A 13,730-nucleotide genomic window follows, 5' to 3' on the forward strand; every position below is an offset into this window, starting at 1 on the left:
ATTGCGCACAGCAATGTCCCACAAACAGTCGTAGATTGAAAATGACCAATTTATTATTGTTTTTGGTTTTGGAGGGATTATTATTAGGCGTATGGAGTAAGGAAACTTGCCCAAGGTTTCGCCCTGTGCCTGGAATTGAACTCAGGTCTCTCACTTGCAAAGCGAGTGCTCTAACCACTGAGCTACAGGACTCCACAATAATATTCTTCGAAAAATAATGTAGAACCCTATAGTATATTGGTTAGAGCACTCACCTTGTAAGCGAGAGGACCTGGATTCGATTCCTAGACAGGATGAAACCTGAGGCAAGTTTCCTTACTTCACACGCCTCTGCTTACCTAGCAGTAAGTCAGAACTTGGTTGTTAGTCGATTGGCACATCTCTTTTCCATGTGGAGTAAGGAAATGTGCCCAACATTTCACCCTGACGGTAAAATTATACTTTACAGTAAATTGTGTGAAGCGCTTTGAGACGTCTCAATGACATGATAAGGCACTACATCAAATGAAAGGATTATTATTATTTTTCAAAGATTATTTTTCACAGCATATTTTTCTGTAAATTCAGCAAATTAGAGTCCATTTTTTTCAAATCTGAACATGATACTATTTTAGATGATTCGTCATGCGAACACTATCCATAACTTTGAAAGTTCCATGTAAACACAAGGAAACGTTTGATTTTTTTCAGGGTTATTGGGACATACTGTACAAAAAACTGTGGTTGAGGTAGAATCCAGAATTTTTAAAACAGAACCAGATAAACTGGAAAAATATAAAAGTGTCTGGAGGAAGACGAATGAAGACCATCTAAGAAACCATATGAAGACCATATCAGAAAGACCCCTATCTTTTAGGAATCCTCATAAATTAATCCTCAGTGTCTGGAAGCCAATTAACATTTATGTTATAATGAGACACATACTGTATAAAAATAGAACTCAGCTGCAAATATCACCAACAGAGAAATGTGGATGTTGTAATTCCATGATCTTTACATACTTTGTAGTCTAGGAACTGAAAAAAACACAATTACAGTAAGGGATATAGTGTTTTGGGAGTCATTCTGGTGTCTGACATGTGCAGAAAAGCATCACCATGCTTCAGAGATCCAACCCAGACAGAGTTTCACATATATATGTCACCTACGTATAGAAATTTTCCTGCATCTGGAATGGAGTACACACTCTCTCTCTGAAGGCATGCACCCCACTTATCTAATTTCTGAGAGTATTAGGCACATGTTGGCAAGATCCAAGGTTGGGGACCCCTGAGTGCACCCATCACATCAGTCCTTGCCAGGCTGCTCTGGCTCCCAATTTCCAAATGGATCAACTTCAAGATCCTCTCTCTCGTTTTCAAATCCCTTCATGCTCTCGCACCTCCCTACCTTGCCGACTCACTCACCTCTACTCCACCACTAGCTGCCTCCACTCGGCCGGCTCCGACCTCCTGTTTGTCCCTCACCCCCTCCACTCCACCACCGGCAGCTGTGCTTTTCAGTCACTATGCTCCAAAGCTCTGTAACTCTCTTACTAAATCCCCTTGCCCCCTCCCTCCCCAGTTCCAAATCCCGCCTAAAAACCTTCCTTTTTAATTGTGCTTACGATCACCTTCCCCCTGGCTCGGGGTCACACTGTTAAGTGTTCCGGGATGCTACATGGCATGAAGGGTGCTATATAAATGCCAGTTGTTGTTGGGGTACTGCTGGGATTTAATCATCTAAAAGAGACATTGCTACATAGAGGCAGCAGTGCTTGACGTTGACTAAGTGGACCACATGGACTGGTTGTTGAATTCTTTCACTGCCACTCTCAATTTAACAACACCAAAAATATTGGTGTGAATTGACAATAACAGTTATTCTGAGGCAGTTCACAGATGAACCATATTGTCACAAAACTGTTAACAACAAAATTATATTTGTATAGTGCATTTCATGTCAGGAAGATGTCCCAAGGCACTGGATAAGGGTGTTGTTTGCAATTATGGACACTGTAGCTTTATAGAGATGTTAAATGAACATCCTATTTAAGGTGGGCTACCTATTATGGCAATAAAACTACAATAAATTTTACAGGTGCATCTCAATTTTTGTGCAAGCACTTAAATTAATTACACATTACACTAAGAGAGCCTAATAACTACAATGCTAGAGACTGGATCTTTTGCCATGATGCCCATGTTGAAAATCTCCGACTAAATGCATGTTTGTTAACATGTAAGACACCTCCTGGGCAGTACTTTTGTCTAACATCAGCTGGTTATCTGTGGAAAGGCAGAAAAACTGGCCAAAGAATAGTTTTCTACAAAACTCAAGATACACATCTGGTGATCCAGGTGACAAGTGTTAAGAGCATTCATGAAACTCAGCAGGTTGAGACTGATAGCATTCATGAAGTCCAACAGTTTCTCCCTCCTCATCTAGGAGGCTAAGATTAATTTGGAGGGCGTGAAAGAGTAATGACATAAACAGAGTGTAGTTCCTGTAAGGAATTTTTGCTAATAATCTTCACCTGTTGCCTTTCTATTTTAGGAATGTTTTCTGTTTTCCTCGTAGTCTGTCTTAGCTCTTGCTCAGTCAGCATAACCACAATGTTAACTTATTTCAGTTTAATTCTTAGCTGGTAAGATTAATGTTTTTCTCATAAGCTTTCCGCAGTCCCTTTTACAGACCTTTACTGTATTCTATTACTCATTTTCATCACCATCTATTGCATCTATTACAGATCCTCATAAATATCCTAGTCATTATTCTCTGATATATCTGGGGAGGGGGCAATACCTCAAGTCTCAATTCAAGACCTGTTTGTGGGACATTGGTGTGCAAATTTGGCTGCTGGGTTAATCTACAAAATGCAATATATCCTGTGAAGCACTTTGAGATGTCCTCCCGATGTGAAAGTTTTATTTTCACATATCATATAAATGGTAAGTTTTATTTATTTAAGTTAAGTGAATGTGCATTCGTCCCCAAAATGCGCATTGAGGATCCAGTTGAGTGCTCATCTGATCCAGTTCTATTTGACTAAAGCTTAAAATATTTTAGCTTTATACATACCAGCCATGTCTTCCTCAATAATTTTCATTGGCTATCCTTCTGCTTAACAGCTTTATTCAAATCTTTTGGAATGAGACAAATTTAGATTTTATTAGGTATTAATGACTGTCCACGTTGTTCACCCATTATTTTTTGATTCACGCAATCATTAAATTGTATCTAACCTTTCCACATGATCAAGTTATGTTTCTCCCTTGTCAAATTTCTCCCCTTCGACTGTTCTGCTGGATGCATTTGACTCACGTTGGCTCCTGTGGTACATAATCTCAGGTACAATCAATCAGTAGTACTTGCACAGTTGGTCATTGTTTCTGTGTAAGCCTGGATAGTGAGTGTCAGCAGGCTATCTGATTTTAGGAGCCCAATCATGCCTTCACGTACGTGCATCTCCAGCAGGAGTCACTGTTAAGGTCACGACGAGCACCTTGACTGATCTTCCCCCCTTAGGATGAAGGAATCCTTCAAAACACTGATTGGGCAGCTTCTTGCACATAGCATGCAGATACAATAGACCTCTTAGTGTCTTGCTTTGTCCCAGCATTCACTACAAATGCTTGTGAGTGGTTGACAGCTTTTTGCACACACATACATAGGGTGCAGCAAATAATGTCACAAGAAACCAGACAACCTGAAAGCAACAATAATTATAATAATCCTTGCATTTGATATAGTGCAGTATCATGTCTTCAATACATCTCAAAGCAGTTCACAGAATATACTGTAAAATGAATTGACTATATTTTGTGGGCACAATGCAGCAGCCTATCAGTAGTAGTGCCCAACAAACAGAAATGGATTGAGTGACCATTTTTTAAAGGAATTATTACCCCCGGAGAAGCGATCCATCAATCAATCGACTAATAACCGGGTACTTACTTATTGCTAGGTAAACTGAGGTGCGTGGAGTAAGGAAACTTGCCCAACGTTTTGTCCTGCTGGGAATCGAACCCAGGTCTCTTGCTTGCGAGGCAATTGGATGAGGGCAAATTTCCTACAGTTGAATGTGAACAAGACTGAGGCCCTCCAGCACCTCAGGCTTTAGCAGCATCAACTTCCATGGTTGCACATCACAACTCACCAACCCAGTCAGGAAAATAGGTGTCTTGTTCGACCCTCAATTGTCTTTTCTTGCCCACAACCAAGCCATGACCCGCTCTGCCTTCCCTCACCTCCGTAACATCGCCCCGACTCCGCCATTACCTCACCCCTCAGCCACTTGTTCATGCCTTCATCACCTCCAGGCTTGACTACGCAAACTCCCTGCTTGTCGGCCTTCCCAACTCCTCCCTCCACAGGCTGCAGATAATCCAAAACTCTACAGCCCGTGTTCTCTCCCGCACCAAACTCTGTGATCCCATCTCCCCTGACTCCATTGGCTCCCTATCCTTCAGAGGATCCAGTTCAAGATCCTGGTCTTTATCTACAAAGCCCTCCATAGCCTCGCCCCACTCTATCTCTGCGACGTCCTAACCCCGACCAACCCGCCCGTTCCCTCCACTCAGCCAGCTCTGGCCTGCTCCATGTGCCCCGACCCACCCATCCCACCATTGGCGGGAGAGCCTTCAGCCACTCCGACCCCAACCTCTGGAATTTCATCCCCCAGTCACTCCGCCTCGCCCCCTCCTTAGCCTCCTTCAAGGACTGTAGGCTTTCGCCCACAAATATATGGTCAATTCACTTTACAGTCTATTCTGTGAAGCGCTTTGAGACGTTGAGAAGATGTGAAAAGCGCTACATCAAACGCAAGGATTATTATTGTTATTATTCAAGTCCCGCCTCAAGACCCTCCTCTTCGACCATGCTTTCTTTTTACAGGCCATGCCAGACTTGTTTTGGTATATGTGCTGTATTTATTTGGTGACTTCTATATGAAATTAGAGCAGTTTTGTTTTTGATCTTTCTGCTAACACAATGCCATTCTGTCCCAATAGTTGTCTTAACAGTACCTTTAAGAGTTGGAAACAAATCTGATTTTCACCTCATTTTAATTATTTGCTCACAGTTCCAATGAAGTTCCCATTAGCCTCATATTCTACATGCTCTCTTTAGTTTATGTGCCGCACCTTCTCCTTTGCTCTTATTTTTGGTTTCTTTCAACACCACCATCGGAGGCCAAGCCTTCAGAACCTACCGTTGAACCTCCGGAATTCCTTCTCTCTACCCCTCGCTCTCTGTCTTTAATCCCCACCTCAAAGCCTCCCCTTCTTCAAACATGCCAATGGCCATTTCACCCTTCCCCGCGACTGAGTCTGCCCTTCTAAAGCAATTCATTATACGAAGAGCGCTTCATGAATGCAAGTTGTTTTTTGTGTCAGCCTGGCTCACTTGTCCAGTAAATCCTAACTATTGAAACAATTTATTCCCTTCAATGTTTAACTGGCACCGAAGATGCCAGAATTTCTCCATCTCTGCAGAGCTATTCTAGTAGTATGACGGCAAAGCCAAGTCGATGAATTCCCGCTACACTCACCTCCCAACACCACACTGCACCAGTGAGACCTTTTTTTATTTCCCATCTCAACCATCCCTGACCTCCCTTAATGAGTATCAATTATTGTTGAATCAGATTTCCATCAGCAATTGGGTTGAGAATGTCCAAATACATTACACAGGCAGAAAAGAGGCTTTCGGCACATCTGTCTGGGTTGGATTGAAACTCAGACTCAAGGTGTAACAGGATCTCCCACTCCCCCACCTTTCTGGGAACTTAGGTTTAGGTGAACAAATAGAGCAGTGATATCATTGAGCTTGACATATTTCTAGACAGGAAAACAAAGATACAACATAACTAATTAATTACAGAGAACATTCTGTATTGTATTCTGTAACCTTCCTAACTCTGGAAAAAAACATCTTTATTGTTGAATACATACCTGGAAAGCAGGTAGCTAGATGTTCCATGAGAGCCTCCTGGGTGACTCGTTTCCTTGAAGCGTTCATTGCTGAGATGGCCAAGCAAAGAACTTCCCCCAGAGGAATAAACTGTGACTGACTGATGGGGGACATACTGATTGGTGACACATCACCTGAGGAGCATAAGAAGCAATACATCTAATCAGATTTACCATGTGAAAACACACTCATTTTTCAGTATGAGGCACTGATTGTAAACATTGTAATCCTTACATTCCATATACATGACCTACACATGACATTAATCCCCATCGAAACATCTCATGTGGAAAGGTTAGATACAATTTAATGATTAACAGGATTTACTGTGAATTGTAGTAACAATAAAAATAATAATAATCTTTGCATTTGATATAGCGTTTTTCACGTCTTCTAGACATCTCAAAGCGCTTCGCAGAATATACTGTAAAGTGAATTGACTGCATATTTGTGGGTGAAACGCGGCAGCCAATTGCGCACAGCAGTGTCCCACAAACAATCATGGATTGAAAATAACCAATTTATTATTGTTTTTTTGTTTTGGAGAGATTATTATTAGGCATGTTGAGTAAGGAAACTTGCCCAAGGTTTCGCCCTGCCTGGAGTTGAACCCAAGTCTTTTGCTTGCAGAGCGAGTGCTCTAACCACTGAGCTACAGGACTCCACTATTCCTGACTGGCTGGTGAGTTGAAGTGTGCAACCATGGAGGTTGATGCTGCCAGAGCCTGAGGTCCTGAGGCGCTGGCGTGAGCCAATCAGGAGGGCCTCAGTCTTGTGCACATTGAATTGTAGGAAATTTGCCCTCATCCAGGACTTGATGTCCGACAGGCAGTCTGTCAGGACAGCAGTGGTCCTGGAGTTGAGGGTGGAGGCAGAAAGATAGGAGTTGAGGGTCATCCGCATACATATGGAAGTTGACCCCATGTCTGCGATGATGTCACCAAGGGGGAGCATATAGATATTAAAGATGAGAGGGCCAAGGACAGAGCCCTGGGGAACACCAGACATGACAGTGTGAAGGCTGGAGGAGAAACCGTTGGAGGCAACAAAGTGGAGACGGTGGGAGAGATAGGAACCAGGCAAGGGCAGGTCTGCGAAGATTAAGTAAAGAAGAGAGGTGGTGTATGAGGATGGAGTGGTCGACAGTGTCGAAGACGGCAGAGAGGTCGAGGAGGACAAGGAGGCAGAGGGAGACCTGATCACAGATGTTCAGAATGTCATTACTGACTTTGACCCGGGCTGTTTCCGTGCTATGGGCAGCGCAGAAGCCGGATTGGAGGGGTTCAAAGAGGGAATGGCGAGAAAGAAAGGAGCGGAACTAGGACGTGACGACTCGTTCCAGGACGTTGGAGAGGAATGGGAAGTTAGAGATGGGGCGATAGCTGGAGAGAAGGGATGGGGTCAGGGAAGGTTTTTTCAGGATGGGAATGATGACAGCTGATTTTAGGGGGGTTGGAACAAGGAGAGGTTGATGACATCGGACAGGAGAGGGACCAGAACGTGGAGCTGGGACATGAGGAGAGAGGTGGGGATGGGATCGTGGGATCAAGGGAGCAAGTGGTGGGTTTGAGTTTGTGGACAGTCGTGGTAAGGGAGGAGGGAGAGATAGGGTCAAAGGAGTATAGGAGGGGATGGGTGAGGGGTGGGTCATGAGGGAGAGATGATGTGGGGGTGGCTGTCAACGGGACAGAGGTGGCTGAATGTATCCCCCCAATTTTGGATTCGAGCAAGTCCAGCATCTCCTCATAGTTGGAGTTTGAGGAGAGGATGGACAAGGTGTGAGAAGGAGGAGACGGTTTGTGGTGGAAAAGAGAAGCCTAAAGTTGTCCTTTGCCTCCAAGATAACCAGCTAATTTGCGCACAAATGGCCTAGAAATGAATGACCAATTTTATCTGGGTTGTTGTTGGCAAGGACATTGGGAGAAACTCCTATCTCTTTTCGTATAATGCCTTGCGATCTTTAACATTCATCTCAGCAGGCTGATAGGACTTCGGTTTAACATCTCACCCCAAAAATGAGACCTCTGAGGAGCATTAGTGGAAACTTTACTAATTCCAATCTTGTAAGTTCTTCATCAATTCACATGCAACCCAAAAAACAAACTCAAAAACATGCACACCACACACCTGTTTCAATGTTCAGACAATTCCTTACCCTCTGCGTGGAACCTTCCACTAATTAACACCATTTCACCATATTTACACGGCAGAATGTAATTCCATCTGTCTTGCGTGCCTCTATTTATGGCACACCACCACACAGATGGAAATCTTGGAGACTTTAATTTGTTATTCTGAAATAATGATACCTGTTAAATATTTTGTTAAAAAAATAAGTTATTTGGGAGGAATTAATATTACATTTGTTTGGTTAGGTGCAATGTTCCATGTGGAGGGCATTTTTAGATTGATTAAATTGTGGGGAGCAGAGATGACTGATTAAGCTATGGAGAGTTACAGTTTTACAGAGTGGTGAGGAGAAACAGCCAGCTGGAGGGAAATCAAACTAATTGAAGGTTTTCCGTTCTCCGTTTATTATTTTACAAGATAAAAATTTAAAATTAAAAAAAATTTAAATACTGGAGGTTTTGCCTCTCGTGTTCAAATTGGGAGTACAAGTTAAATTCCAAAGACTCCAGCAAAATTTGATTGGACTGAGAGGCTGAAATTAATAAATAGAAATGTAACTTAATACTGCTAGTAACTACAACAACAACAACACCAACTTGCACTTATATAGCACCCTTCATGACGGGCGGCATCCCGGAATGCTTAACAGTCGCGGACTACTAGGGGCAGAGTGAGATTTGCTATAAGGAAATTTATGTCAGACCATGTGTTCATAAAGAAGAGCAACTTAGAAAAAAAAAGAACTGAATGTGAATATGAATCACCTCCTTTTGTAGTGAAAGTCTGTTTCTCTCTTTAACTGGTATACTGTATGTTTCACGTCATCCCATTTCCCCATCTCCATTTATCATCATTATTATTAATAATTCTTACATTTCATATAATGCCTCATCACATTGTCGAGATGTCCCAAAGCACTTCACAGGATATCTTGTGTATTTTGTGGGCTAACATGGCAGCCAATTTGTGTACAGCAGTGTCCCACAAACAGCCATGGAGTGACCAATTTTATTTGGAGGATTATTGGCATTTCAAATAGTGCCATGGGGTCTTTAATGTGCTTCTGGACAGCGAGACAGGACCTTGGTTTAACGTCTCACCTTTGACAATACAACTCTTTCCCAGCACTGAATTTGAGTAAATTCTATATGGTTTCCAAATCCCCACTTCGGGCTTGAACCCACAACCTTCTAACACATAGGAGGGGGGTGCTACCAACTAAGTCAAGCGGACACATTAAAAAGTTCCATTAAAAATACAGAAAAACTAGTGATTTTTTTGGCCTGACAAAAGTATATAATTTAGCTGCAAAGTACACCCCATTATTGCACAATTAAAGGTCAACAGAATCTGTTCCAAAACAAATTCCTGCATTTACTGTGAGTATAATATTACAGGACGTTTTCAGCTGTCAAAAGAGTGTTGAAGGGTCTACCAATGCAATGTCAGATATCCGTATTCTGCAGATGGTGTGTTTCTGTTCTGCTTCATCATCATTATCTTATTTACCTGAATTTCCAGCAAGCTCTTGTATGTTGTAAAAGCACTTCACAATTTTGGTTGGGCACTGGGAGCTGAACAAGAATGGGGGTGATAAGAAAGGCAAAATAAAAGATAAAAGATCCCACAATACTACTCAAAAGGATAAGGGAATTTCTCCTGGTTTCCTGGTCAAAAATCTCCAAGGGAGTGATAGGCTTGTGGAGCCTGGCACGGGAGAGGATATGGTTCATCTGCAGCCTGTGCAGGAAAGAGCTGGGCAGTCCAGCGGGAACAACAACAACAACAACAACAAGATTCCATTTATTGAGCGCCTTTCACGTCGGGAGGACGTCCCAAGGCGCTGTACAGTTGGGTCGGGACCCGAGCAGGGAGTAAATGGTCAGGGTGAGGGGAGGGAAGGGAAGGAGCGAGGAGGGGGTAGGGAGTCGAGAGGGGAGCTGAAGGCACGGTCAAAGAGAAAGGTCTTGAGACCGGCCTTGAAGGAGGAAAGGGAGGAAGCAAGGCGAAGGCACTGGGGGAAAGAGTTCCAGAGCCTCGGGGCTGAAGGCCCGGCCACCGATAGTAGGGCGGTTGGGGCGGGGGATGTGGAGCAGACAGGAGCCAGAGGAACGGAGGGTACGGGCAGGTAAGTAGGGGGATAGTAGGTCGGAGAGGTAGGAGGGAGCGAGGCCATGAATGGCCTTGTAGGTGAGGATGAGGATCTTGAATTCGATCCTCTGGGGGATGGGGAGCCGGTGGAGGCGAGCGAGGGTGGGAGTGATGTGGTCCTGGTGCGAGACAGTACACGAGCTGCAGAGTTCTGAATGACCTGCAGCTTGTGGAGGGAGGTGCCGGGAAGGCCGGCGAGAAGAGAGTTCCCATAGTCCAGCCTTGAGGTGATAAAGGCGTGGACCAGAGTTTCAGCCGCGTGAGGGGTGAGGTAGTGCCGTAGTCTGGCGATGTTCCGGAGGTGATGGAAGGCGGTGCCAGTTGTGGCGCGGATATGGGGGAGAAAGGACAGCTCAGGGTCGAACAGAACCCCAAGGTTCCTGACCGGCTTTGAGAGGTGGAGAGAGCAGCCTTGGATGCTGATGCTGTCAGCGCCTGAGGTGCGGAGGCGCTGATGTGAGCCAATCAGGAGGGCCTCAGTTTTGCGCACGTTGAGCTGGAGAAAGTTATCTCTTGTCCAGGACTCGATGTCGGACAGGCAGCTGTCAGGACATCGGTGGTCATGGAGATGAGGGTAGAGGAGGAAAGGTAGAGTTGGGTGTCATCCGCATACATGTGGAAGTTAACCCCATGTCTGCGGATGATGTCACCAAAGGGGAGCATATAGAGGGTGAAGAGGAGGGGACCGAGGACAGAGCCTTGAGGGACACCGCACGGGGCCAGAGGAAAAACCATTTGAGGAGACAAAGTGAAGACGGTGGGAGAGGTACGACCTAAACCACTCAAGGACAGTATATGAGCCTCAGTCTTGTCGACATTCAACTGGAGAACGTTTGAGCTCATGCCATCTCTCGCTCTTATTCCATTGTCTCGCTCCCTTCCCTCCCTTCCTCTTCACTTTCAAAACCTATTGAAAACCTCTCTCTTTGACTGCTCCTCTATGTACTCCCCACTTAATTACCACATCTCCCACTCAATCTTTGAATGTACTTTGAGACTTTTCCTGTGTGAGAGGCTCTTTATTCACATACATTGCACTTTACAGTAAATCCTCCCAATGTGAAAGATGTTATGTTGAATGCAAAAATTATTATTCATCCTGCGGCTGGCGATGGAATCGGAAGGGGCTGTATTTAGGAAAAAAATGGGATTAATTATTTTTAAATTTAGATACTAATATTCATTTAATGCTGTCAATATTCCACTTTTGTGTGCTATTGGTGTTAGTTTGGCTCAGTTGACAGTACTCTTGCCTCTTAAGTCAAAAGGTCAGATTCTATCACCTGTATAGGTGGATGTTAAAGATTCCATGGGAAGGAGCAGGGAATTTTCCTGATGTTCTGTTCAACAATACCCCAGATCAAATTGGTCATTAACTTTATGCATGTTTGTTGGGACATTGCTGTGTGTAAATTGGCAGCTAACAATTGTGCCACACTGCCAACAAATAGGCAGACACTACAAAATAATACAATGAAGCACTTTGAGTCACCTCAACTACGTGTTAGGGTGTTATATCAAATGCAAAGATTATTGTTAGTATTATTTTGAAGGCAGATCACTTACAGCTAATTATGAGGTTCAAGACCAAGTGTGGGCAATTATTTTGGCTGGTGGGCCACTTCACAAGTTTTGGTAAGCTTCGTGGGCCACACACTTAATATAGATGCAAATGCTTAATAATAGCTCAAAATCAAGTCTTACACTTGTACATACATAAAATAGTCTATATAATTGACATTCATTAAAATTAGGTTAAATAAAAACTCATTGAGCAGACATTTATTTGATATTTATTAATTTATTCACATATTGATGAGAATGTGAGAAGCTCACTCAATGGGAAGAATGAAAGCACTGATGTGTGTTAGCCAGACAATTGAAGTCAGACATCGTCTCCGTTGTTGCAATGCGGAGTACTGCTGCAAGGTGGTCATCAGTCAGCGCAGATCTATGTTTTGATTTACTGAATTTCATCAAAGAAAATGTCTCCTCGCATATGTATGTTGATCCAAACAGCACAAGCTTCCTCCAGGCATGAGCCTTTATTTTTGGAAAGATATATTCATTAAGAGAGGCATAAAAACTGGGAAGCGGCATTGATTTGAATTGCTCCGTAAGCAATGAAACACATTGCAGGTCAATAAGCTCGAGTTGGAGGCCAAATAGGGCTTTATCAACATCAAATGAGAAAGGTGAAGAGGCAAAAGACAGGTCACTTTTGATCAAATTGAAATCCTGGAATTGGCACGAAAATTCAGCATGTAAGTCAAGTAGTGACGAAGTATACTTTTTAAGGCTTTGATCACAAACAGTAATCTGCTGCAGTTGGAAAATGGGAGAACAGCATGTTTCCTATCTGACGTGATAAAATAAATCATTTCCTCATAAATGACTTGACACTGCAATACAAACTGTACACAAAGGCCCCCATCTGTTGCAATTTTGAATTCAGTTCATTCATGTGGCCCATGATATCAACGGCAAATGCAAAATCAGAGAGCCAATTCCCATCATTTAGCTGTGGGAAATCCGAATCTTTTTGTTTTATGTCCAAAAATAAATCAATCTCTGTTCTCAGTTCCCACACTCTTTTCAAGACCTTTCCTAAACTAAGCCATCTTACATTCGTGTGATACAGAACATCTGTTTGCTCAGATTCCAATTCCTCAAGCAGAGTTACAAATTGTCTGTGGTTTAATCCTCTTGCTCGAATATAGTTGACCACTTTTGTAACTGTGTCCACGACATTGCTTAGTTTTAGAACACTCTTACAGAGGACCTCTTGGTGGATAATGCAGTGTAGAAAATCAATATTCTGTTCTGGATTTGTTTCTTTGACTTGATCTTGAATTCTTTTCAGTAACCCAACATTTTTGCCTGTCAGATTCAGGCTTCCATCGGTGGTCACATTCACCAATTTTTTCCACTCCACTCCTAATTTTAAGATACACTTATTTACTGCCTTCAAAAAGTCTTCTCCAGTTGTCGTATCTCTCATTGATTGCATTGATGTCAATTCTTCTGTGAGCTCAAAATGTTTGGTGATGCCTCGAATAAAAATTATCAACTGGGCTGTGTCTTTGACATCACAACTCTCATCGAGTGCCAGTGAAAAACATGCAAAATTGCTTACTTTATTTTGTAGCTGTACATTGTTTTTATTTTCTTTATTTATTTAATTTATTTTATTTGTTTTATTTTCCACCCACACTGGTAAAAAAAATCTAGAAGTCCATTCTTTGTTGAATATTTGGCCTTCAGCATCCACTTTCCGCTTCTTTGATAAACTCATTTCGAATTAATGTCCTCTTCAGTGAAAAGTATTGCCGCGTTTGCCGCGGTTGTTTGAAAATTTGCCGCTCCGTACATTTTGGACATCAGCTGATTCAACACTTAAGGGAGCGTGCGCACAACTAGGCAGTGTGATTGGCTGATGTTCCTGGTCAGATTCAAATGCGAAATTTGTGAGACTTACCATCTCTTCTTTCCCCCTG

General features: G+C 43.0%; 1 protein-coding gene across 5 annotated transcripts in view; it reads right to left on the reverse strand.

The window, feature by feature from the left end:
* Positions 1 to 13,730, reverse strand: part of LOC103187400 (storkhead-box protein 2) — a 72,495-nt gene that overhangs the window by 13,056 nt on the left and 45,709 nt on the right. For 3 of the 5 annotated variants that reach the window (XM_042342465.1, XM_007906875.2, XM_007906876.2), the window contains exon 2: positions 5,934 to 6,086. In XM_042342465.1, coding sequence (XP_042198399.1) covers positions 5,934 to 6,086 — 153 coding nt within the window. Of the gene's footprint in view, positions 1 to 3,060; positions 3,123 to 3,224; positions 3,312 to 5,933; positions 6,087 to 13,730 lie in introns of those variants that run through there. The other 2 variants (XM_007906880.2, XM_007906881.2) reach the window with 2 other exon arrangements.

Source organism: Callorhinchus milii, unplaced genomic scaffold (genome assembly GCF_018977255.1).
Source record: "Callorhinchus milii isolate IMCB2004 unplaced genomic scaffold, IMCB_Cmil_1.0 Scaffold1, whole genome shotgun sequence".
Classification (NCBI taxonomy): Eukaryota; Metazoa; Chordata; class Chondrichthyes; order Chimaeriformes; family Callorhinchidae; genus Callorhinchus; species Callorhinchus milii.